The sequence below is a fragment of the Xenopus laevis genome, chromosome 8S (assembly GCF_017654675.1).
Source record: "Xenopus laevis strain J_2021 chromosome 8S, Xenopus_laevis_v10.1, whole genome shotgun sequence".
In the NCBI taxonomy this organism is placed as follows: domain Eukaryota; kingdom Metazoa; phylum Chordata; class Amphibia; order Anura; family Pipidae; genus Xenopus; species Xenopus laevis.
Genome location: NC_054386.1, coordinates 88645248 through 88670274, shown reverse-complemented (window position 1 = coordinate 88670274; position 25027 = coordinate 88645248). Strand labels below are relative to the sequence as shown.

Sequence of the window (25027 nt, the reverse complement as noted above, 5' to 3'; positions counted from 1 at the left end):
GTGGGCTTCCCGGTTTGGAGACTGGATGGTAATTATATTTATTTGAGTCAGATTTATTTATTTTATTTTGGGAAGAGATGTAAGTAAGAAGTAGTGTGTATAGTAAGGTGGGAGGGTGTCAGGAAAAGGAGCTGTAACTGTGGCACAGGGTAATTTTGTTTGTATGTTTTTTTCTTTACTTCATATAACAACATATGTTATAAAGGCAGTATTTTGCACAATGTACAAGAGCCTGTAATCTCCCTTTAATGAAAACCCTTTAATAAAAAAATCACCCTTTAATAAAAGATTAAATATGTAACATTATTATAACATTGCACAGTAAGATATAACTAAATCAATATTAAAATAATTATAAATGTATTTGATTGGCACAAACTATCCTTAGCTATTATTCTTATAACTTTTTTCATGACATTATTAACTGCACTGTGCCAGTTACTGGTCATACTGCAGCCCTGACAGTGTTAATTATGACATCACAATGCCCAGTGACATTTCCCCATCCTGTATCCTGAGCTCTAACCACTCACTTGTCAGTTGGAGTAGAAGAGTGAATGAGTCAGTCATGGCTTGTTTATTCTCTATTCAAATTCTTATTTCTTTATTATTAAATTATTTCATTAATTTCGCTGTGGGCTTCCCAGTTTGGAGACTGGATGGTAATGTATCCCTAATGTATCTTGAAATGATATTTATTTTGTCAGATTTATCTTTTTTAATTTGGGAAGAGATGTAAGTGAGAAGTAGGGGCACATTTACTTAGCTTGAGTGAAGGAATAGAATGAAAAATACTTCGAATTTCGAAGTATTTTTTTGGCTACTTCGACCATCGAATTGGCTACTTCGACCTTTGACTACGACTTCGAATCGAACGATTCTAACTAAAAATCGTTTAACTATTCGACCATTCGATAGTCGAAGTACTGTCTCTTTAGAAAAAACTTTGACCCCCTACTTCACCACCTAAAACCTACCAAGCATCAATGTTAGCCTATGGGGAAGGTCCCCAGAGGCTTTCCTAGCTTTTTTTTGATCGAAGGAAATCGTTCGATCGATGGTTTAAAATCCTTCTAATGGATTTAATCGTTCGATCGAAAGGTTTTTCCTTTGATCGTACGAACGAAGTAAATGTGGTAAATCCTTCGACTTCGATATTCGAAGTCAAAGGATTTTACTTCGACAGTCGAATATCGAGGGTTAATTAACCCTTGATATTCGACCCTAAGTAAATGTGCCCCGTAGTGTGTATAGTAAGGTGGGAGGGTGTCAGGAAAAGGAGCTGAAACTGTGGCACAGGGGAATTTTGTTTGTATATGTTTTTTCTTTATGTTCATATAACAATAAATGTTATAAAGGCAGTATTTTGCACAATGTACAAGAGACTGTAATCACCCTTTAATGAAAACCCTTTAGGGCCAGGGCACACGCCACTATTTCGGGAAATTAGTCGCCCAGAGACAAATCGATTCTACTTCGGGCGACTAATCTCCCCGACCTGCCTTCCTGCTGGCTAGAATGTAAATCGCCAGTGGGATGGCTGTCGGATCGCTTCGGATTTCTGTAGTCACCCGAAGTTTCCTCATGAGGCAAGAAGAATAGATTTGTCACTGGGTGACTAATCTCCCGAAATAGCAGGGTGTGCCCTTACCCTTAATGAAAAAATCACCCTTTAATGAAGGGTTAAAAAGGGCACCCTCTTCCCTGGGCCACCCCACAGGGTCTGTTTCCTCTATAGTTACGCCACTATGTGTATCTATATATTAATTCATTTTCATTGTATTCATCTAATTGTAATGTCTCAACTAATGGTATTTATTCCTTACAGGACCCAGTGATCAGAAGGCAGATTGTACTACATCCGATTCTATGAAACAATTAGGTAAAGTTGCACAACTTATAGAAACATGCCAATTACATGTCACTTGCAATAACCCTAATCATTAATACATAATGGGCCTCTGTTAGTTTTATTTTTATTTCTATTTTTCTTCACCTCTTCTATTTTCCCTGTCATTTCAAATTCATTTTACATTTTAATGTCTAGTCCTGTTTATTCCTATTCCCTCTATTGATTGTATTAATTCCATTATATAATTATTCACTAAACTGTAATATTTCCCTTTTCCATTTGCTTTTTCCACCAACCACATTTCCTCTTTATTCTGGTATCTCAGGACAAATGCTCTCTCAGCCCTACACTTCTATAGTGATATATGATAAACCTATTCTACATATTTCTAGCACTTACACATTCATACTCTTCATTAACTTATTTTCTTGTTTAGTTTTAGAGATCCCTAAACCGTATATCCGTTTGGCTGGAGCATGCATTAGTTTGTTGATAATTGGACTTCTGGCATTAAGCATTCGTTTCTGGTGAGTTCTTTAAAGGGATACTGACTTTTTAAAACTTTTTAAAACTAGTGTGAGAATCCTGGGGTTCGACTAATTTTTGCACCAGGTCTAGTTACCTACAATACCAACCAGATCTTCAGTTTAAACAGATGATCAGTAAATGCTATCTGCTATTTGGTTGGTTACCACACCTTGGGCAAACCTGGGACTTTTTCATACTGTTTAAAGGGATTTTATAACTCCTATAGATTAATATGTAGGGGTTATTTACTAAACTCTGAATGGAAAAATGCTGAAAAATTTGTGATATTTTTTTTTTATAAAATTGGACATTTTGGAATTTATTAAACTCCGAGGATGGAAAAGTCTGAATTAGAAAATCCGGCATCTCAGGCCTGTCGAGGTTGCATATAAGTCAACGGGAGTCTCAATGATTTTTTGATGGGCAATACCCCAATATTTTCAGGGATTTTCAGGCAAAAAAAAAAAACATAAGAAATCTGAGTTTTCGGGTGAAAAATACATAAAAAAATTGTGAAAATCTGATTTTTTTTCCCCTGAAAAGCTAATTTTTGGGAAAATTTAATATTAAATAAGCGTAAAAAAAACAAAGCAGATTTGATTTTGTAGCAGAAATATTGAGATAAAATTGGACTTATAAATAACCCCCTAACATTCATTTTATTGCTCTTCAACTTCTCTGTAAAATATATTGCCATAGTAAGATTGTTATATAAAGCTATACAGTACATGTAGTGATTTCTATATTCTGGTCTTTATTACATCTTGCTGTTGAGCCAAGCCAATCAGTATGAAATTGAATATCTCAGAAACCACGATTAAAAGTTCTCAGAATAAATTTACACCAATTCATATTTTGAGGTTTAGCTCCCCTTTCAGATTTCTAGAGACAGTGTAGGGTTTAATTTGCACAGAAACAAATAATTTTATCTTTTCTTTCCCAGCAACAAGCATGTGAAAGAATTAAAAAAACGTGAGGAAGAGGTGCGGAGTCTTCAAGTAGTTGTACCAGGTAAAATTCTGTCCGTTTATTTTTGTCTGTGAAGGTTTTCCCCAATAAATCTCTGAAATGGGTTCATATAGATCAAATGGCAATGCCCCTATAGAGTAAGAATATCCAGGACTGATGAGAAGCATTATAACAAATAGGAGGGCTGCTGGAGTGATTAATATGGTTCTCTAAACTGAAGTTGACTGACAGTCATCATCACAAAAACGAGTGTGCAATAAAGCAACTATATAATTATTAATATCTATTATAATATATCTAGTAACCCCTAACAACCAATTAGCAGTTAGCATTTTGATCCAATGTGCTGTTTGAGAGTAAACATTTGACTGGTTATTATAGGTTGCCGTAAAGCAAAAGCCGAGATAAAATGTCTAAACTTTTACTTTTTAGGAGTAAAAATACACATAGGAGAAGAAGGGAACTCTAAGGAAAATGAAGTGACTCCTAATAAAGAAAATAATAATAAAGTGGGAGAAATATCAGAGTCTGCTACAATAACGGATGTCCCTCAAGAGAACTGTGCTGAAACAGATAAAGAGATTATAGATGGTAAGTACAAACTAAGATGAGTGAAGGGGAAGAGGAGTTATTTTTGGTCAGTCAACTGCTAAAACAGCAGATTCTAAGGGGGTTATTTACTAAATTCCAAATAAAAAAATCACGAAAAATTTGTGCTTTTTTTTTTATAAAAATCATGAATTTTTCGGGAATTTATTAAACCCTGAGCATGGAAAAGTCCAAATCAGAAAATCTGTAATCTCAGATCTGTTGAGGTTGCTTATAAGAGTTTTCAGGAAAAAATCTGAGTTTTCAGGTGAAAAAATCGTGAAAATCAGATGAAAAATCAGAAAAATTTTGAAAATCTGATTTTTTTTCCCCCAAAGCATATTTTTGAGAAAATATAATAATAAATAAGCATAAAAACCTGAGCGGATTTCATCAGAGTTTGTAGAAAAATATTAAGATAAATTCGGACTTTGATAAATAACCCCCTTAAACTTAAGATCCAGTAACCCATATCAACCGGCAGTTACTATTTTCTGATCTGCTGTTTAAATCACAAATCTGACCGGTTAATATGGGTTTCCATGGAGCAAAGGTTTGCCCATTATCATAGTAACCTCATTAATTAATGGAACTTTTCTTTACAGTTGAATCACAGCACATGAACGAAGAGACCACTAAAAAACAAAAAAAGAAAAACTGGAGGAAATATCTTCCTTTTACTAAAAAAACCAATCCACCTCCTGAGAACGGTGTGGAAACAGATAAAGAGCTAAAGGAAAGTAAGTACAACTAAGTGAAAGGGGGAGATAAAGGTTAAATATATCAGCTTTATAATATAAAGGATAAGAATTTAAATTAAGGAAAAAATATGTAAAATGAAAACATACAATTCCAGCCTCTAAGATAATGGGTTGGAGCAGAGTTTTGGTCTCTAACCAGAACTAAAGAACTACATGTAGGGTAACACTGACATCGTTTTCTTACTTTTACCATCTTGTCCTACTGCTGCCGACTTTACCTACTAAACCTGATTTTCCTCACTCTTCCAATCTACAACCACAATCCACTATGTATAAGGCTCAGCAGTATGGGGGGTGGTTACACGTTATACTAATCAATATTATCTTGTAGGTGGGAAGAAACTACTAAAACTACTAAATCTACTAAAACTACTAAAAGTAGTAAAACCACGAAAACCAGAATTAGCAGAGGAAGCAGATGAACAGAACAAGAAAGTTCATGAAACGCAAGTAGAGGAAGTTGATCAGAAGAAGAAAAAAAGAATATGGAAATGGAAATGGAAAAAGAAAAGGGCAGAAATGACACTTCTCCCGAGATAAAAACCAAAGTCGAAGGAGGAGTTCAAAATAAAAAATGGAATAACGGCAGCCCTTTCCTTGTGAGGCAATTACAGGCGACCGGAAAACGATTTACATTTTGGCCGGCGGAAGGCAGAGGAAGACAGATCGGGGAGATTATTGTTGCAGATCTTCTGCCTTGGATTGCTCTCCTCACTTTACTAGTTCTATGTTGCTGAAGACTTGCGGTGAAGTCTAAGAGGAAAGAAGCACCATTGCACTAAAACAACTGGGCAGTGCGCTGAAGTAATCCTGTGAAGAGGAGATTTGTCACCTGGCGACTCATATCCCCGAATCTGCCCGTGTGGCCAGACCCTTAGAATCAGTGTGACCTTTAAACATTGATAACGTTATAATGTTTTTTTTTTCCCTTGTTTATATTGTTACATTTAAAAAAATAAACCATTGTATAAAAGTATACCAGCTTTATTTTCTAATGACTTGAGTAATAAAATACACGGGAACACCTTAAACGCCTTTCCTTATTTCTGTGTCATTAACAATTTAAAGGGTCAGCGACCCCCCTCCCAGAGCTGTTTAGAAAGACATAAGACGTTAAAAAAATAAACTTTACACTTTAAAAAAACGGTCACAAATAGAAAATGAAAAGTACATTTTTATTTCTGGTGAACAACTGACCTGAAAGTGTTTAAAGGTGAACAACCCCTTTAAGATTTCGTTTATGTTTTAGCGTAAGTTACCCAATTTACATACATTTGCGCTATCCAGCCAGGCCCCCCTTACGGTCAAACTTTGATCCACAACAGGACCCCCTCTCCCCTGTGATAGTGGCTGAGTATAGTGGTAAGTCCACAGTGCTACAAGCTCTAGGCAGGGTGTTAATTTAGAAGAAGGTGACCCCACATCTTCTGGGGGGGGAGAGCAAGAGATATAGAGGGCCCAGTGGGATACTGACTGATCTGATTAGGGGGGCCCTAAAATGAAAGAGGATAATCAGACTATATAGACGGTGTCCATTTTAAGACATTAACCCCATCCCAATACACACACGTTTGTACAGAACAGGAGAGGATCTAATGCTACATCTCTATTGTGCTTAAAGAAATCATTGCACAGCTCTTTAATATGCCTGTAAATATTTTCTACAATAGCCACAATGAATGAAGGTACAAATCTTATTTTGTTGTGCATTAAAATAAAATAATAACAAGTGGCTACATTTTTATGTGGAATATTTGTGTGTTTTTCACTGCAGGACAACACCCATTGGGAGCAGGTTTATTTTGCATTAGCTGATGTGTTCTCTGTAGCTCAGGCCTTTCTCTGAGACAGGGCTTCTTGGCTACAACTGGCCCATTCTTGCAGCTTATGGAATAGTGTTATAAATATCATTATTATCACAAAAACCCAATCACTGCCATGTGACTGATACGGTTGCCTGTGGGGAGACAGATTTGTGCCAAGGCCACAAAGGCCCAGGCTTAGGGTGGAACAAATGAATAGGCGACATGCTATTCTGGAGCATTAGGGACGAGGCACGTAGAAGATTTTGTGGGTTATTTGACTCTACAAGCTCTCTGTCCCCTGTTCTCCAGATGTAGGAACAAAGGGTTCACATGTGTGATCCTTGGGTGACAACGGAGAATCCTGGCTTCCAATAGAAATCCAGCCCTGCTGTGGGGGGTATTTGTTGCATATAAGATTGGCATCTGGCTGGTAATGCCACCCCCACTCCCATTAATGTAATTGCTCTACCACTTACATCACTATTCCAACACTTCTATGTCATCAGCCCACCCCCAGCATGCCCTGGCTGGTATTTTACAATTCAAGTGGCTAGCTGTATGGTACCACCCCCAGCCACTTATTTTGCTTTAGCTTGCCTGCCCTTATGGATAGGTTGGGGGGCGGCTATGTAAAGTTGCTACTGGGACCACTCTAAACATTATGCCTGAACTGGTGCTACCTGATAGGCTGCTGTTCTGGGGGTTCTGGTCCTTGATACAACCCAAGCAGTTAAAATGGCCGTTTTCCTTTTGTTCTAAAAATGCATTTCAAGAGGCAAGAAATTGAGGTTAAAGATTTGGCAAATTGTTAACATGCAGTGACTTGACTTTGACACGTTTCTCTCCACAGACAGCTCTCCAAATTCATAATTAAAATTTGCCTTTTCATCTTGGGGCCACATAAGCATGCAACGTTATGAGTGGCACTTCACTCTTTATCAAGCTGTGTGTCATACTCTGCCTCCCCTATGCTCACTGTGTGCGCCATACATTGCCTGATTTATACTCCCTGTGTGTGTCATACTCTGCCTGTCCTATGATCCCTATTGAACACAAGCCTGGTATTTGTTCTGGGGGTTTGTTAGCATTTGAAAATAATTGCTAGGGGCCCCTAAGGTGTTTAATCATATGCTGGGGATACTGTATTATACACAGGGGAGGAGGAGGCATATGGATTTAAGGGTATGGCTTAATATGACTTAACACTTTTTACATAAGAGTGACATCCCTCCCTGCAGTGAGCACCAACCATTTGGTTTTGGTGTGCTATTAATGTGGATGTGGTCTTGTGGTAACATGGGTGTGATTTAAAGTGGGTGTGGTCTAAAACAGGGAGTGGCTAACACTGGCTTCCAGTGTCGGACTGGCCCACCGGGATACCAGGAAAACTCCCGATGAGCCCAGGTGTCAGTGGGCCTCTTGCTTCTAATCATTTAGCCTATTTCATGTCATTCCCTATTTCTTTATGGGGAAAAAATGCTTAATAATGGAAGAATATAGTGTAGAAGTAGAAGTAAGTAATACAAGACTAAGAGAATAAAGAGTTTGAGAGAGGAGAGGAGGAATAATAGTTTGAAAAGTGGTCCCTACGGTTTTCCAGTGGGCCCAAGATCTAAGGTTTTCTGGTGGGCCCCTGGCATCCCAGTCCGACACTGATTAAATGCAACAAGACAGATGTTTGTCTTAACATAGCATTTCTTTTTTATTTCTGTGCTCTGCAGTAGGTGGTTCATTAAAGCTAAATGCTAATAAAAGTCAAGCAAACCACAGTATGTTACTGTAATATCCTTTGTATGTAAGTCAGGTGCATGTAACTCAAGGACTCCCTGTACTACAGCTCTAACGGTAACAGGAAGAAGTCTGTTAATTGGCTCATGTGACCTTACATGTGGTTTGTATGTGTGCACTGTGAATCCTACGATACCAGGGGCGGCCCTTATTTTTTAAGATGGCAATTTTCTATTTAAGATTACTCAATGGCAAATACTACTAAAAAAAGTATGTTTGTATGAAAATGGTTTATTTACATAAAGCAAGGTTTTACATATGAGCTGTTTTATGCAATATATGTTTATAGAGACCTACATTTATATAGTTTTACTTTAAGCAGTCAAGCAAAATATATTGCTTTTCTAATTCTATATTTAATAAGACAGCAAGCAAAACATAGCTGTAAAAACCAGTGCAATAATACATATCCTCCATATTACTGATCACAAAGAATAAATATATGTTTCATACCTCGGTACCATAGGAGCACCTCATAATGACCTCTGGGGCCATCCAGTAAGGGGTACCAACTAGCGATTTCCTTTTTGGGACATCTTTGCTGATTTGTGCACAAAATCCAAAGTCGGAAAGCTTTATCTGCAGAAACAGAAAGGAGTCTGGTGAATACAGGGGGTCTCCATTCATAATGTTCAAGTAAGCCTAGCGTTGATGTTTGTGCCATTAGGAATATGTAAACACAATATAATTGTCTGTGTTATTTCTTCCAAACAGGAAAAGACTATGAAATGAAAGTTCGGTCAGTAGGATCTAAAGGTGGCCATACACAGGGCGATCTCTCCCCTATATGCCCACATTGAGGTAGGCGATATCGGGCTGATCCGATCGTGGGCCTTAGGGCCCAACTATCGGATCAGAATGGAGGCCATACGGGTGGTCGGAATGCGGGACCACATCAATGAACAGATATGGCCACAATCCGACGGGATTTTTTACCCTGCCCAATCGAAATCTGCCTGATTTTCGGGCAGATATCGATTGGGGAAGCCCGTCGAAGGTCCCTACGCACGGACCAATAAGCTGCTGACTCGGTCTGCTCAACAGATCTGCTGTGGGTTAGGCCTGGTCAGAGCCTAGAGCCTGCTGAAATAGATTCATTGGGTCCAATGGGAAAATGGTTTTGGAGTAGGGTTGCCACCTTTCCATGGCAGGGGGCGGAGCCATAATTTCAGAGGGATGGTCAGTTATATTGCGGGTTGAGTGATAGACATCATGGGGGTGGGGCTATGATGTGGCGCTCAGCAAATGGCTGGGAGGCTGGGTCAGCAAATCAAGGGAGACCAAGACTTCCTTGACCCAGGCAAACCCTTCTGAAAACAGGACTGTCCAGGTCAAATCTGGGTGGCAACCCTATTTTGGAGAAATGACTAAAACGTCAATTAAAGGGGCTGTTCGCCTTTGACAACTTCTAGTATGAGAGTGATATTTCGAAACAATTTGCCATTGGTTTTCATATTTTATAATTTGTGGTTTTGGAGTTGTTTAGCTTTTTATTCAGCAGCTCTTCGGTTTCAACAATCTGGTTGCTAGGGTCTAGATTACCTTTTATTTGAATAAGAGACTGTAATATGAATAGGCAAGAACCTGAGTAGAAAAATGAGTAAGAGAAAGAAGCAATAAAAATACATTTGTAGCCTTACAGAGCATTTGTTTTTTAGATGGGGTCAATGAGCCCCATTTGAAAGGTAGAAACAGAAGAAAAAGGCAACCAATTTAAAAACGACAAAAATAAATAATGACGCCCAATTGAAAAGTTGTTTAGAATTGGTCATTTTATAACAAAAGTAAGAAGAGCGTAAAATAGAAGTAAGATTGTTTTTTCTGTTTTTTTATTTTTGGTTTAGAGAACAAGGAAAGGGTGGGCGACTGACATTTATTATAGCTTACCCGTCCATCAAGTGTAAGGAGGATAGAATCACTCTTAATGTCCCTGTGAATCACCCCCTGGGAGTGTAGATACTCAAGAGCCTGTAATACTGACTTACAAACAGTGGCAATCTGCTCCTCATTCAGCCTGAAATTTAAAACAATAGCTTGTGTTCATCAACCTGGGCCTGTGTTTGGCATACATTAAAAATATAAAGATATAAGATATAAACCAATCCCCAGGGCCAGCTAGCACAAAATCAATTGCCCCCTCTAACTTGTGAAAGCTATTCCAATGTCAGTTGTATGTATTAAAGACTAGATTAAAATACAGCCTAAATTTACACAAACACAGGTTTATTTTCCCTTTAATATGCAGTAAGTGGCACACTGTACTGTGTGCATCAAACATTTATTCTATGCAAATCTACTGTACATTGAATCAGGAGCTGCCATCTTGCCTCTTTATTACTTAAATTGTAAGTTAATAATAACTGTTACATGATCATAAATATTTGATATTTTGGTGCTCTCGACCTTATTGTAGCTTCAGCCTGGCCATTCCACATGCACAGCAATATCAACCATAAAAGTCTCCATTGATCATAAATATTGTGCTTTTAAGGAATGGCTCAACAGAGGCAAGCGCTATGGCATCTCCCTACTGTGAAATGTTATCCAGAATGCTTAAGGGTCAGGGCACACACTCAGATTCGGGGAGATTAGACGCTCAGTGTCAAATCTCCTATTCTTCGGACCGTCTAATCTCCCAAACTGCCTCCCGCCAGCTAGAATGTAAATCGCTGGCTGGATGGCACTCGGAGCACTTATTTTTCCTAAGTCGCACAAGGAAACTTTGGGAGCCTTCGGAAAACAAAGCGCTCCGAGTGTCATCCCGCCGGCATTTACATTCTAGCTGGCGGGAGGCAGTTCGGGGAGACTTCCCAAATCTTAGCGTGTGCCCTGACCCTAAGACCTGGGGTTTTCCAGATAAGGGATTTTTCCATAAATTGGCTAACGGCATTTAAACATTAAATAAACCCAATAAGTAAATGCTGAAGGAGGTTATGGGGCCACCCCTTGGCATTGTGGATATAGTCTTCTCCATACCTTGTTTGTGATACAATATCAGTCAGAGCTCCACCTTGGACATACTCCATCAGAACCCAGAGCTCCTCCCCAACAAGATAACTCTTGTACATCTCCACTACACTGGGGTGCTGGTAGTCTCTCATGATAACAACCTGTGTACCACACAGAGCAGCATGTTAGTAATTTTCCATTTCCATCCTTACATAGGAGACAATTTATATTCCTGCCCAACGGTTCCTCATGTCAAATATAAATGCCAACGCACTACAATCAGCACTCACCTCATTGAACAGAAGTTCTCTCCGCTGCTGCTTTCTGAGGTCCATCATTTTTACTGCCACCTGACGCCCGCTGTGCTTCTCTTGAGCAATACAAACTACTCCCGTGGACCCTTCTCCAATCTTCACATAATCCTCTAGCAACCGGCGAGGGTCTCCTTGATCCACCACCATCCTGAGGGCTGTTTTGAACTGTTCGTGTGTTACCACCTGGGAGTCCTGGTTACCCAGTTGAGTTTTGCCAAAGGTGTCCGTGCAAAGGTGTAGGTTGGTGGAGCTGGTCTGGATGGGGCGACTGCGAGGGGAGCCTGCTGGGGAGGGCCTGCAGGGCCGCAGAGGGGATATGTTATCAGATGGTGCTCCTGAAATTACTCTGGTGAAGTCTGGAGATAAGTGGTTCGGAGGAAGAGATGCTGCTTTGGTGAAGACTCCACGGGCAGAACTAGAGGGACCCTGTAAGGGCTCATTCTGGAAACGGGCACAGAAAACATACAGGATTTAAGAGAAATTTAAGAAAAAAGCAATGAACAAAGCCAAATTATATTTCATAATTTCTCTATATAAAGGAGAAGCAAACAATTTTTATTAAAATCCCCTCCCCCTACCCCCTGTTACCTTGGGTAAATGCCCCTAACTCTTTACTTAACCCCTGGTTGCAGATTAAGGGCATCGGAGTTCACGGGCGCCATCTTCTTCTCTTCGGTAATCTTCGGGTCTTCTTTCGGCGTTTCTGCAATTTCCGTGGCTTTCAGCGCATGCGCCGACACCCCGCTCCCTTCCCGAAGATTACCGAAGAGAAGAAGATGGCGCCTGTGAACTCTGATGCCCTGAATCTGCAACGAGGGGTAAGTAAAGAGTTTGGGGCATTTACCCAGGATAACACCTAGGCTGGGGGGGGGAGCAGGGAGGGGGGTCTATGTAGGGTAGGGGATTTTAATAAAAAGGGTTTGGTTCTCCTTTAAAGGAGAAGGAAAGGTGCTCTTTACTTGGGGGTGGCAAAAGTTAGGCACCCCCAAGTTATTGTATATACTCCGGCCCGTGGCTCCTATCAGCAGAAAACTGCACCAGCCCAGGGTTATTCCAGTGAGCACCCCGGAGTGATCGGCTTCTTCTTTCTGCAGTTGCGCGAAGGCGACTATTTCATTCTACTGCGCATGCGTCTGCCCCATGAAATTTTAAGAAAGAAAAAGGAAGCCAATCGCTCCGTGGTGCTCTCTGGAATAATCCCGGGCAGTTTTCTGCTGATAGGAGCACAGGCCTGGGGGTAGAGGTAAGTATATATAATCACTTGGGGTGCTTAACTTTTGGCACCCCCAATTAAATATGCCTTTCCTTCTCATTTAATTGCATAGGTTTTAATTTTAACATGATATGAATACGCTTACAGGAAATTCATGTCACAAATAGTTATATAAGCAGAAAAATCCAGAGATAAACACCTTTATACACTTTCTGCCACAACCATGTTAACCACAATTTCCCTGGCTACTTGCCTACAGAAACCAGGACAGCTTCGCTAGAAATTTGCAAAACAGCAGTCTATGGGCGACAATTTTTTTTTATCGCCCATTGGAGTCTATGGGGGTAATTTCTGCATCGAAACTTGCCAAACAATTTGGCTCATCATTATAGAGCACCTCTGGGTAGCACAATTAGGATAGGAAGAAGAGAGGGGTGGTGTTAAACTTACTATTGAATAGGAGAATGTGCCACCAGACCTAACCCAGACCCATCAACAAATGCAACTGAACCCTACATTATAGGAAATTATAGGAAATCTTACTGCCTTAATGTGTCTAATGCTTCTTCAGTTTCAAATCTAAAAGTAATATAATATGCTGTTTTAATCAGTGGCCCTGTAATTAGCAAGCTAACTAGCTATGGTCTTTTTCATCCTAGGTGTGTTTAGGTATGTGGCTATTATTTGGTCAGATAGCCCTCATCACTTCTCTATTAAATTGAAAGGCAGCTACAAAACAGGTTGCTACTAGGTGTGGTCCTTCTGGTGACCAGAGTGGCAGTTTGATGTAGCTAGCTGCCAGCTGCAATAGGCATAGCATTTGAAGAACTGGATTGGTAAGTGAGACCAGTGTTGGCACTGCACAGCCACGTATCAGTAGCAGTGGCCAACTAAGACATTCTAGAGAACACAATGGTGTAATTTAATTTTCCCAGGCCCCCTTCACATCATGTTACAGCCCACCCTGGGGTCTACTGATAGGTAGTTACGCCACTACAGATAACTTATTATGGAAAGAGCATGTTTAAACACAAGTCTCATTTAACAACAGTGGGCAACTGTGCACTTGGGCAGTAACCATAGCAGCCAATCAGATATTACCGGCCTCTTGGAATTCTCAGAGAGACAAACGAGTGCGGCAAGGGGAATGTCACCTGGAGCATTTCACATTAACTGTCTCGGCTGCCACCTGCATATCCGGCTGCAGCCAAAAAGGGACCCTGCAGGGCACCCAAAGAGACTGTAAACTGACTTTAGAATATCATAAAGTACACATTCTTTTTCCCTAGGTAACATAATGTCAGTGAAGAATTATAGCAAATATTGTTTTATGCTTTTTTTGCTGTCAGTTTCTACTGACTCAGTGTTTGAACCCTGCCTAAACCACACAATGCACTGTTACAATTAGAAAATAAATTCTGCTGAATAACCTCTAAACAAATTTCTCAGATCCTGTCATTATAAGTAATAAGCCATTGTGATTGTATAGAAATGAGATATGCTGAAGCTGAAGGGATTTACAACCATTGGTAATAGCACAAATTAAAGCTGAAAACTTGGGTAGACATATAATAAATTCTGTCCCTAGTAAATATGCACCTCTAGTTCAGTGATCCCCAACCAGTGGCTTGTAAGCAACATGTTTCTCACCAACTCCCAGTGGTGCTTCTTTTTGAATTCCTGGCTTGGAGGCAAGTTTTGGTTGTAGAAAAACCAGGTGTACTGCCAAACAGAGCCTCCTGTAGGCTGTCAGTCTACTTGGGGATACCAAACAACCAATCACAGCCCTTATTGAGTACCCCATGAACATTTTCATGCTTGATTCGCTCCCCAACTATTTTTATATTTAAATGTGGCTCACAGGTAAAAAAAAGTTTGGGGACCCTGTCCTAGAGAGACCGAGTGTTTTTTTGTAGGAGGAAAGGTTTCAGGTTAGGGTTATACATATGGAAATATTCAATCAGCTTGCATGCAACGAAACCATTTAATCTAATCTGCACACTATGGTAAATTTTATTAGTAATGGGTAATGAACCTTCCTATAAGTTTTTTACCCAGAGGAAACCCATGCAATCATATGGTGAACTCTTGCCAATAGTGCCTAGGATGGAACTGAAATTAGGACCTCAATGTCCCAATGAAGCAATGGTGCACAGTGTTGGACTGGGCCGGCGGGACACCGGGAAAAACCCCGGGCTCTTGTGGGCCCCGCCGGCCCAGATCCGCTACTTAGTGGGACGGCGCAACCCCACTTTGTTCGGGGTTGCGATAGAATAGAATGCGCACAAAGGTAGTGCCGTGCGCGTGCACACATACGCAGCACCACGCGCATGCGCACTAGCCCCCTGCAGCACTCCGGAGCGGCAGCGGCGGCCGGAGGGGGGCCCTGGGGCAGTAGCCCCGGTGGGCCCCACGCCTCCCAGTCCGACCCTGATGGTGCACCACCTCCATAAAGTGCTGCAAAAAAGGATAACAATAATAATAATGAAAATACCATTGCCATTTCACAGCAGGTTGGGCAGAAGGTATGCCAGGAGGGATGAGAATAATACTGGGGCATCATGAATAGGTACCAGGTTGTATGTATGCTAGTGAGTATAAAGGGTGTAGTCCAGACAGGGCACTTACTACGGGGAGATACTACACTACTTTATGACAGCTGAAGATGGATATTTGTTGCTCAGACTTGTACATTCCAGCGACTGAGCAATGCCACGTGCAAAAGAAATCTGACGTTTAAGGCTTTCATTTTTTATCTCTTCTTCCAGAAGGGAAATATCTGTGAAACTGTGATGGTTCTTTACCTGTGTGGACTGGAAAGGAATGAAACCAAGAGACACCTGCTGGCCTGTCCGGACTGGTAACTGGGAAAGTGGAGCCTAGTTGAACTTACTCCTCTCAGGTACATATAGGGCTGCTACCTGGCCGGTATTTTTATGATCACAATGTTAATTAATAGGGTAAAAAGGTTAATATATATATATTATATATCCTTATTATATATCCTGTTTGCCTCAATGTGCTTGCCACTAACACACCCTGGTCATTGTCATTTTCCCCTAGTATTTTCTTCCTTGATAACAGGTTTCCATTAGTGATGTGCAGATTGGTCTGGAACCCAATGGGTTTACATGTAAGAGGATCGGGTGCAGCTGAAAACTGTTTTGACTTGTGCATCACTAGCTTGTATTACTTCTGGTTAAAGGGGTAGTTCACCTTTAAATTACTTTTTAGTATGGATGGTGGAGACAGTGAGATGGAATGTATGTATGCAGTTGGTCTTCATTTTTTTGTAGTTTTTGAATTATTTAGTCTGTCAGCATTTATCTGGTTGCTAGGGTTCAATTTACACTAGGAAACAGGCAAATGGCTTGAATGAGAAACTGCAAGGCAAATTGGAGAGGGCCTCAACAGAAAGGTAAGTAATGAATAGTAACAATAATAACAATAAAGTTGTAGCACGGAGCAAATAATTAAACATAAATATTAAAAATTATTTTTAAAAAATGAAGAGCAGTTAGAAAGTGGCTAAGAATGGATGATTCTATGACATAGTAATGTAAACTATCCCTTTAAATGCCTTAAATCATAGAACTGATGGTGCAGACAGGGATACACAAAGTCTTTAGCAAAAAATACATTGCCTAGGAACATATAGTGCACTTTCAATGGATTATGACTATGAAGATTTTCATTCATCCAGGTCATGGTATATCTAGTATAGGTAAACCTAAAAACAACTGGACTTGCTGAGTAATCTATGAAGTTTCACTAGTCATCCGAGCAGCTTCTTCAGTTCAACTGACTGATGTGGGAAGTGGAAGAGTTTATATGCTGAGAACTTCCCACACCAGTCAGTTGAACTGAAGAAGCTGCTCGGATGACTAGTGAAACGTCTTCATTGATTACTCAGCAAGTCCAGTTGTTTTTAGATTTACCTATACTAGATATACCATGACCTGGATGTATGAAAATCTTCATAGTCATATTGCCATTCATTTTGGAGAGAATACTCTAAAACTGGTTCGGGAATGTGAAAGAACAGCAAGAAAAGTGGCGGACTATCGAAACCATCTACGCTTTAATCTCAGATGCCGACATCAGGGACTCACCCATTGTAGCCTACGCCTGGGTTCCACCGTAAAAAGTCACAGAGCCAACAAGATTCTACAAAAAGCCCAAAAACATCTACTAAATGAACGGGTCAGACAGATCAACTTTACCATTCATGCCCTTAAGCAGAAAGTTGAACATCTGAAAATGAGTCTGGCAAAAGAACTGCCTGATGGAACTCTGGAAAGGGTGGTTGTGTTTGTTGAACGTGCACAGATTGCAAATAAGCAAATTCACCACATTACTGTCACGAAGCAGCAGTTAGAAAAGGACTGAAGAACTAATCTGGAGGCAGAAAGATGAGACACCAAAGAACACCAAAGACACGTGGGTTAGGAACCTATCAGATAGGGTACTAACTCAGCAGGAAAAGGACGTACTAGCTAAGGGACTAAACTATGCAGTCTTAGCAAAAAGAATCCAAAGGCACACAGGATCAATGCAAGCAAGCTGCCTTGCGTGTTTATTGCGAAATGCTTGAGAAAGGGGCGTGGCCCCGAAACGTTGCATTTCGCAATAAACACGCAAGGCAGCTTGCTTGCATTGATCCTGTGTGCCTTTGGATTCTTTTTGCTAAGACTGCTTGTGAGGCGGCCGATCCTCTACCTTTGTGCACCAGGTATCGTTCTACTAATTAGCAGAGGGTGTGCGGGAGCCAAAGTTGAATTACTAAACTATTCAGTGACACCACAACACATCCCAGTAGTTGAACTCATCACAGCCACAGAATCTGCTATCACAAAATAATCACTTGAAAAAAGAAGAAGCAGAACAACTCTGGCTAAAAGTGTCAGCTGCTTTGTCAAGTGCCAGAACACCTCCCTATAACCTTACTACACAAGAGAGCGCTCAACCATCTACTCAGTGATAACAATACATATGAACTCCTAAAGGGATACTGTCATGGGAAAAAAAATTTTTTCTCAAAAGAGCAAACAGATTTTTTTATATTACATTTTGAAATCTGACATGGGGCTAGACATTTTGTCAATTTCCCAGCTGCCCCAAGTCATGTGACTTGTGCTCTGATAAACTTCAGTCACTCTTTACTGCTGTACTGGAAGTTGGAGTGATATCACCCCCTCCCTTTCCCCCAGCAGCCAAACAAAAGAACAATGGGAAGGTAACCAGATAGCAGCTCCCTAACACAAGATAACAGCTGCCTGGTAGATCTAAGAACAACACTCAATAGTAAAAACCCATGTCTCACTGAGACACATTCAGTTAAATTGAGAAGGAAAAACAGCAGCCTGCCAGAAAGCATTTCTCTCCTAAAATGCAGGCACAAGTCACATGACTGGGGGCACCTGGGAAATTGACAAAATGTCTAGCCCCATGTCAGATTTCAAAATTAAATATAAAAAAATCTGTTTGCTCTTTTGAGAAATGGATTTCAGTGCAGAAGTCTGCTGGAGTAGCACTATTAACTGGTGCATTTTGAAAAAAACATGTTTTCCGATGACAGGATCCCTTTAAGGAAAGACCCAACCAGCGGTTACAAGAAAAAGGTAACAGGTTGCCTACAACAACTTGAAAAGGAGAAAGCCATTGATTGAGCTTTATACCACCGCCTGTACCCAAGAGAAGCCACACCATGCTTATACAGACTCACCAAGATACACAAAGAAGGAGCCCCACTAAGACCTATTATCAGCAGCATAAATTCAGTAACATATAGCATCTCAAAATTCTTGGCTAACATCTTAGCCCCGTTGGTAGGCAATAAAGTGCATCATATCCAGAATGCCAAAGAGTTTGTAACCAAGATTCACGGTGTTACACTAGAGGAAGGAGAAACAATGGTATCATATGATGTCACTTCATTGTTCACATGTAGAGGCAATTGAGACTGTAAAAAATCGACTGTAACAAGATAACATCTTCAGCAGCAGAACAAAGCTCAGTCCCAACCAAGTATATATGTTGCTAGATTTGTGCCTTAACACCACATACTTCAAGTACAAGAACCTTTTTTATAGACAGAAACATGGCTGTGCAATGGGTTCTCCAGTCTCTCCTATTGTAGCAAACCTGTACATGGAGGAGGTGGAAAGGAGGGCCTTACTTACTTTCCAGGGAACTACACCAAGTCACTGGTTCAGGTATGGGGATGACGCTTGGGTTAAAATCAGATCCAATGAAGTGGCGGCCTTTACAGAACACATTAACTCAGTGCAGTGTCGGACTGGCCCACCGGGATACCAGGAAAATTCCCGGTGGGCCCTCATGCTGTTAAACATTTGGCCTATTTCATGGCCATTGCCTATTTCTATTAAGCTAAATATGTAAATAATAGAGATAAGAAGAATAGAGGTTGAGTGAGGAGAGGAAGAAAATAGTACTGAGTGTGGGCCCCTGGTCTAAGGTTTTTGGATGGGCCTCTGGTCTAAGGTTCTTAGGTGGGCCCGTGGTGTCCCAGTCTGACACTGACTCAGTGGACAATAACATCAAGTTCACAAGCACAGGAGTTCGAACTCTACAGGGCAAAACTCAGCTGTCTTTCTACACCTAAAAGACAAGGGACACTCCTTTGAAGATAGCAAGGTCAAAATCTTGGATAAAGAAGACCGCTGGTTTGAATGAGGCGTGAAAGAGGCGATTCATGTCAAGGTGGAGAGACCATCCCTGAACAGAGGCGGGGGCCTTCGACACCACCTATCTGCTACATACAATGCTGTTCTAACATCTGTACCCCGGCGGTTTCAGAACACTTCCCACGTCCATTCATGCAACTCTCACAAGTAACACCTGTATCTAGGAGTTGCATGACACATTGGATAATCCTATCACAGTAACTACACAGAATCTACACCTCTGTGAATTTCTTCAGATGTCTTCATTGATTACTCAGCAAGTCCAGTTGTTTTTAAATTTACCTATACTAGATAAACTCAATGGATTATAATACAGTATAAATACTGACATAGACCCACAATTGTCTTACAAAACAAGCAAAAAAAGCCCCAATGGTCTTATTATGTGAGGGCGGAGCCATTCTCATAAATGTCTCTTTAGCCAGGCGTCCAGAAGCACTAGTGAATGTTGCTGGTTGTACAGGAGTAGCTATGACTATAAGAAATATACTGACTATATTGACTATATTGACTGCTTGCTGTCACTTTGCAGTGTTTGGGTTATAGCCCTCCCACCCATACGGATTGATGTGCTAGATGCATCTTAATGACACAGTTACAGTTGTAATATGGCGCGTGACAAGAATAAGAGAAAGGAATGTTCTTACAAAGGAATTCAGTGCAAGAATAAACCTCTAACCTCTCCTACATAAACATGTCAGTCAGTGGAATCATTAATAAACATAGTCACAGGAACTAGGACTTGTTCTAACTAGACCTGTTGCAACTCTGCAGCACATGCTTAGGTTACCCTTCCATTTCACTTGCAATGGTTCCTTTTTGGCATGTGCTCTCATTAGTGCTAGGGATGGGCGAATTTGTCCTGCCAGCGCCAATTCCGACACCTATCTTGTCCAATTGCATTAAAGTTAATGGCCGTGTTTTAAATTGTTACCAGCGTTGAAACTGTCGCCAGCAATTTTGCGAATTTATTCGTCTGCGCCGAAATGCAGAAATTCGCACCTGCCAAATAAATTCACCCATCACTAATTAGTTCCACTCTACTGGGCACTTTATAGTTCAGCCTCACAGTCACACCTGGACCTTCAGTTCAGCCTCAGAGTGATATTTGAACCTAAAGTTCAGCCTGACAGTCACACTTGGATCTACAGTTCAGCCTCACAGTCACACTTTAACCTAGAGTTCAGCCTCACAGTCAAACTTCATTTTACAGTTCAGCCTCACAGTCATACTCCCTACAAATTGTATTGAATTTTTTTGCACCTAGCTCTTTTGCCTATTAGTATATAAGGCCTATGGTACAACTTATAATGCAAGCCAGTTTCAGAGCTGTGCTTTCATAACAATAAGCTACCAAAGCTGCCAGTGATTGAGAATAGCTCCTAGAATTTAGTAGTGGTGGGTGGCAGTGAGGAGGGAAAAAGAGTTGGGCCAAGAATCCTTTTATTTGTGTGGTTGGTGAAAAAGAACTGGAGGGAAGGGAGGCAGCTGGTGTAACCAATCTAACCCACAGCAAAACATAGTATTCAACAATGAAATCCACCCCAGGGTTCATGATGTACAAGGAGAATGTTTCCTTCCTCAGTTATTTGTATTATAAATTATAAAGCTTTGGTTTCTGCTCACTTATAGCAAAGCTGAAGTTCCATGTGACTTCTTGAGCACAATGTTAAGTTATTGCCTGGGCCTAAAAGCTGACGGTTGCCCAAGGCAAAGTTCTATCCATCACTACAATACCCCAAACCCAAAACCCAACTTTTCTCCACTCACCACCTCTTCCCCATCATGTCTAACCCCAATCACCTGCTCACCCATAGTCTGGATACACAGAGTTAGAGAAGGTAGCAATGATACATGCCTAGGGTCCTAGAACCCCCACAGTTGAGTCCTAGGAACATGTCTGTGCTGCCTACCTGTAGTCTCGGCCCTGGTTACTGTGAATGGACAATGTCACAAATTAATTGGTATTCCTAAAGAAAACTGCTGTTGCTAGCAGAAGCTAAATATTTTGTTGAAAAAATAACGTCTTGATACTGATTCAAAGGAAAACAAACCATGGTGTATGGGAAATAATGACATTCTATATTGGCTGCATTGCACAACCACAGAATATTCCACAGTGATAATAGTTATGTCACTTTTATCACATGACTCACTGTAACTTGTGTATTATACAGTGAAAAATGTACTTAATATTGTAAAATTTAAGGATATATTAAGTCACCAAGTTCCATGACCATATACAGTAAATGCACACGGCTGAAGGAACTTGGCCTTTTATAAGATCATGGAATATGGTCTTGTCCCATCATATTAGCTTATGCAGCTCTGTCTGTCTGCTTATTTGGTTTCCTGCATTTCTAAAATGCTAAATTATACTTGTAAGTATATGTATATGAAGAACCTTAACAGAGAAAAACAAGCCATTAATCATCTTAATATCTAATTTCTCTTTGAAGCCATCATGAATGAGACAGTAGACTCCATTATATACCAGTAAAACAGGAGAGGGAACAATTGTACCTTTATCTGCTGTGCGGGTTCAAGTAGCTCCACACTGTGGCCCCTGCTGGAGGGGACAAACACACTATGGAACAGTTTATGTTTTGTCGCGCTTTCTGTCTTGTTTGTCGCCGTGTCCTCCTCCTGCGGGGTTACTGGGACTACCTGGGATAATGGTCTAGATGTGGGGATTTCCTCGTCAAAGCTCCTTGATGCAATGTGGGCCTTTTGCAAGCTGGCAGGAGACGGAATGGAAAGTGCCATATGGTCCACAGTGTCCTGAAAATCACCAGGATCCAGGGACTTTGCTTTAAATACAGATCCATTGGGTTTGCAGTAGTTATCCCCCACTGGTCTATAGTCGGGAAACATCGTCTGCCTCCTGCTTGCCTTTGATCCTCCATTACAATTAATATAGTTCCCATATTTATCCAAGGGGATTTGTTCCGGGATTTGAAAGGGTCCATTCAAGGGTTTCTCTTCACCCAAAACCCCCAAAGACTGAGCTCTCCTTCTAGCCAAAGGGCTTCCCCTCAGAGTGTTGGAGCTGATGACAGAGAGCTTCTCAATATCATGCAATAACCCGGAAATGTAACCTTCCAAACCAATGGTGCTGCCCCGCACAACAGTCTGAAAAGAACAGATCATCATTATTGTACATAAAAAGTGGTCTGATTCATTGACGTGAACAAACAGAAGGAGCCTCACAAACCCTTATAAAGGGGAACTCAGGCTTCCAAACTAAAATTTGATAAAGAGACCCACATAACACAGAAACCCCTAATATACCCATCACAGTTACCTGTTTCTTCAAAAAGTATGAATAAATGCCATTTTCTATGATGAAATCCAGCTGTTTAACAGTTCTTCTTTTTCTGCATCATTTGAAATCCTGGCAGGGAAGAAGGGACTAAACACTGATGTTACAAATTGTATCAACTTCTCCACAGCTTACAGACAGCATGCAGGAACTACATAACCCACAATGCATTGCACTGTGATGTTCCGTTCCTTATTGAAATCACATGTGCAGGGAATTGTGGGGTTTGGAGGATGCAGGCTGAGGACAGCCGGCTGTTGATACAAAGTAACAGTAGTCAGACAGCTCAGCAAAGTAGTCAGACAGATCAGCAGAAGAGCAAAGGGCTAGGCTTAGGGAGCTGTCAGAAACCATTAAAAATCTTGAAAAGTCTACATATTTTTTTAACTGATTTATATTGCAAAATTGCTTGAAATTATTTTTACTTTTCAAAAAGCTTAAGTTTATGTTTGTGTGGAGTTGCCCTTTAACTTTAGCACCGTTAGGGCTAAATTCCATTAGAAATTAGTATTGTCCTTGGTTAGTTAGCATAAATGTGATCTACAATATATATGGAAGAATAATATGTCCAGGGCCAGGTAAATAAAATAAATCTATGTCAAGTGGCAACTCCCCTGATGGAGAAGACTACACCCTTTAAATGTTGCTCTGTTCCCTAATGAGAAAATAAATGGACTAAGCAAATTTATTAGGCGCTACTAATGTGTGCAGAAAACTTGATCTACAGGTTGTATCGTTCACCTAGCTTTTGCTTTCTGGGCAGAAATAAACTTCCAGAGCCTTAGGTTAAAAGCAGTACAAGGCAATATGCAACCCCAAGCCTACTCAATGTCAAAACTTCTAAGACTTTTATAATCCCTCAGTGACATCTGCTTGCTGCCCTTGGAGACACAGGTGTTTACACCTTGAGTCTAGGAGTCAATTTAATTGGTCCACTATTGATATAGGACAGTCACAAGCCATCTCTTGGCACACCCACCCATCACAAACACCTGTCTCTTAGACAACACAAAACAACTGTGGGATCTAACACTATTCCCTGTCAGAAACCAAGCAACCCAAGCATGTTGCATGCATGGAGAAAGAATTCGGACAAAATTTGTTTCAGTGCAAAAAATACATTTTTAAATCTAAAACAAATCATTACTCTGGGTTCATAAATCAGCCCATGAGTAGAATTATTTGAAAAAAAGGTTTGAAGATGATCGTTATGTGTTTATTTTGAATTCTAAAATGACTGTGTTACAATCATTCTTTCATACAAAAGAAAACGCTTGTTAAAGGAGGTTCCAAGACCAATACAAGGAAGGTCACGTGCACACTCAGGCCCTTTGGTAGTGCTAAGCTTGGTGCTTAGAAGCCTTAGGGAGACGGCACCCCCAAAATAACGATTAATCAAGAAAAGCAGGCTAGCACACACAGCGAGTTAAACCGGGGTCATACGCCTGGTGCGTTTATTGCGTCACAATACCAAGACACCCCCTCGTTTCCTTTCCACTGGCTAACAATCAAATCGCTGGTGGTAAACATATGCAGCAAAGTTCATTGTGAGGAAACTTTGGGGGGACTTCGGAAAGTTGATGCTCTGCGAATGTTTCACTGCTGGTGATTGAATGTTTTGTTGCCCGCAGTAGTGAATATTTATTGTGTGCCAATACCCCGATACCTTTTTTTTACTGTAGGGGGGTGGCAAAATGTTAGGTACCCCCCAGTGATTATAATCATTTAACTGTTATCCCAGGCCGGTGCACCTATTAACAGAAAACTGCAGCAGCCTGGGGTATTTCTGAGAAGCTCATTTGGTGCCATTTTTTTCCTCTTATGTCTTCTTTCCTCTGGGCCCAGGCAGGTGCATGCAAAGTAAAGTGAAAAGGTTGACTTTTTGTGTTTAAATTCAGTTTTTATTCTACTGCACATGTGCCTGCCTGGACCAGAGCAAAGAGAAGGTGAAAGAAGCTGGAGAAGATGGCAACAACGTCAGTATTGACGGTAAATACATATATATAGCTATAAACCAGTCATTCAATCAGATTAATTTATTTTGGTGAAGGAACAATCCTGCCATGTGTAATCTTACAAGAAAACTCCAATCCATGGATAGCTGGGAATCCTTGGTATGCAATACTTTTGGTGTAGAAAAAGACTATTATTATAGGAGACATATTTTGTACAACACTTCATAACAAGATGGATAGGGTACCAGTTATCAGTTTTACATGTAAAAATAAGCA

The 25027-nt window shown here is 40.6% G+C and overlaps 2 protein-coding genes across 9 annotated transcripts in view; one reads left to right on the top strand and one right to left on the bottom strand.

Annotated features, from left to right (window-relative positions):
- The window catches only part of pak6.S (p21 protein (Cdc42/Rac)-activated kinase 6 S homeolog), an 82445-nt gene that overhangs the window by 8304 nt on the left and 49114 nt on the right, over window positions 1-25027 (bottom strand). For all 7 annotated transcript variants that reach the window (XM_041575393.1, XM_041575394.1, XM_041575396.1 and 4 more), the window contains 5 exons: window positions 21998-22606; window positions 11531-11995; window positions 11268-11401; window positions 10179-10305; window positions 8745-8870 (listed from right to left, as the gene is read on the bottom strand). In XM_041575393.1, the coding sequence (XP_041431327.1) occupies window positions 8745-8870; window positions 10179-10305; window positions 11268-11401; window positions 11531-11995; window positions 21998-22606 (1461 nt within the window). The remainder of the gene's footprint in view (window positions 1-8744; window positions 8871-10178; window positions 10306-11267; window positions 11402-11530; window positions 11996-21997; window positions 22607-25027) is intronic.
- On the top strand, window positions 1762-5729 carry LOC121397800. 2 transcript variants are annotated; one of them, XM_041575401.1, is made up of 6 exons: window positions 1762-1882; window positions 2289-2379; window positions 3324-3391; window positions 3782-3940; window positions 4543-4677; window positions 5030-5729. In XM_041575401.1, the coding sequence occupies exons 1-6, from the start codon at window positions 1870-1872 to the stop codon at window positions 5236-5238; spliced, it is 675 nt and encodes a 224-aa protein (XP_041431335.1). In that variant the 5' UTR covers window positions 1762-1869; the 3' UTR covers window positions 5239-5729. The 2 variants fall into 2 exon arrangements, with proteins under 2 accessions (XP_041431335.1, XP_041431334.1); XM_041575400.1 differs by lacking the exon at window positions 1762-1882 and having other exon boundaries at window positions 1979-2379.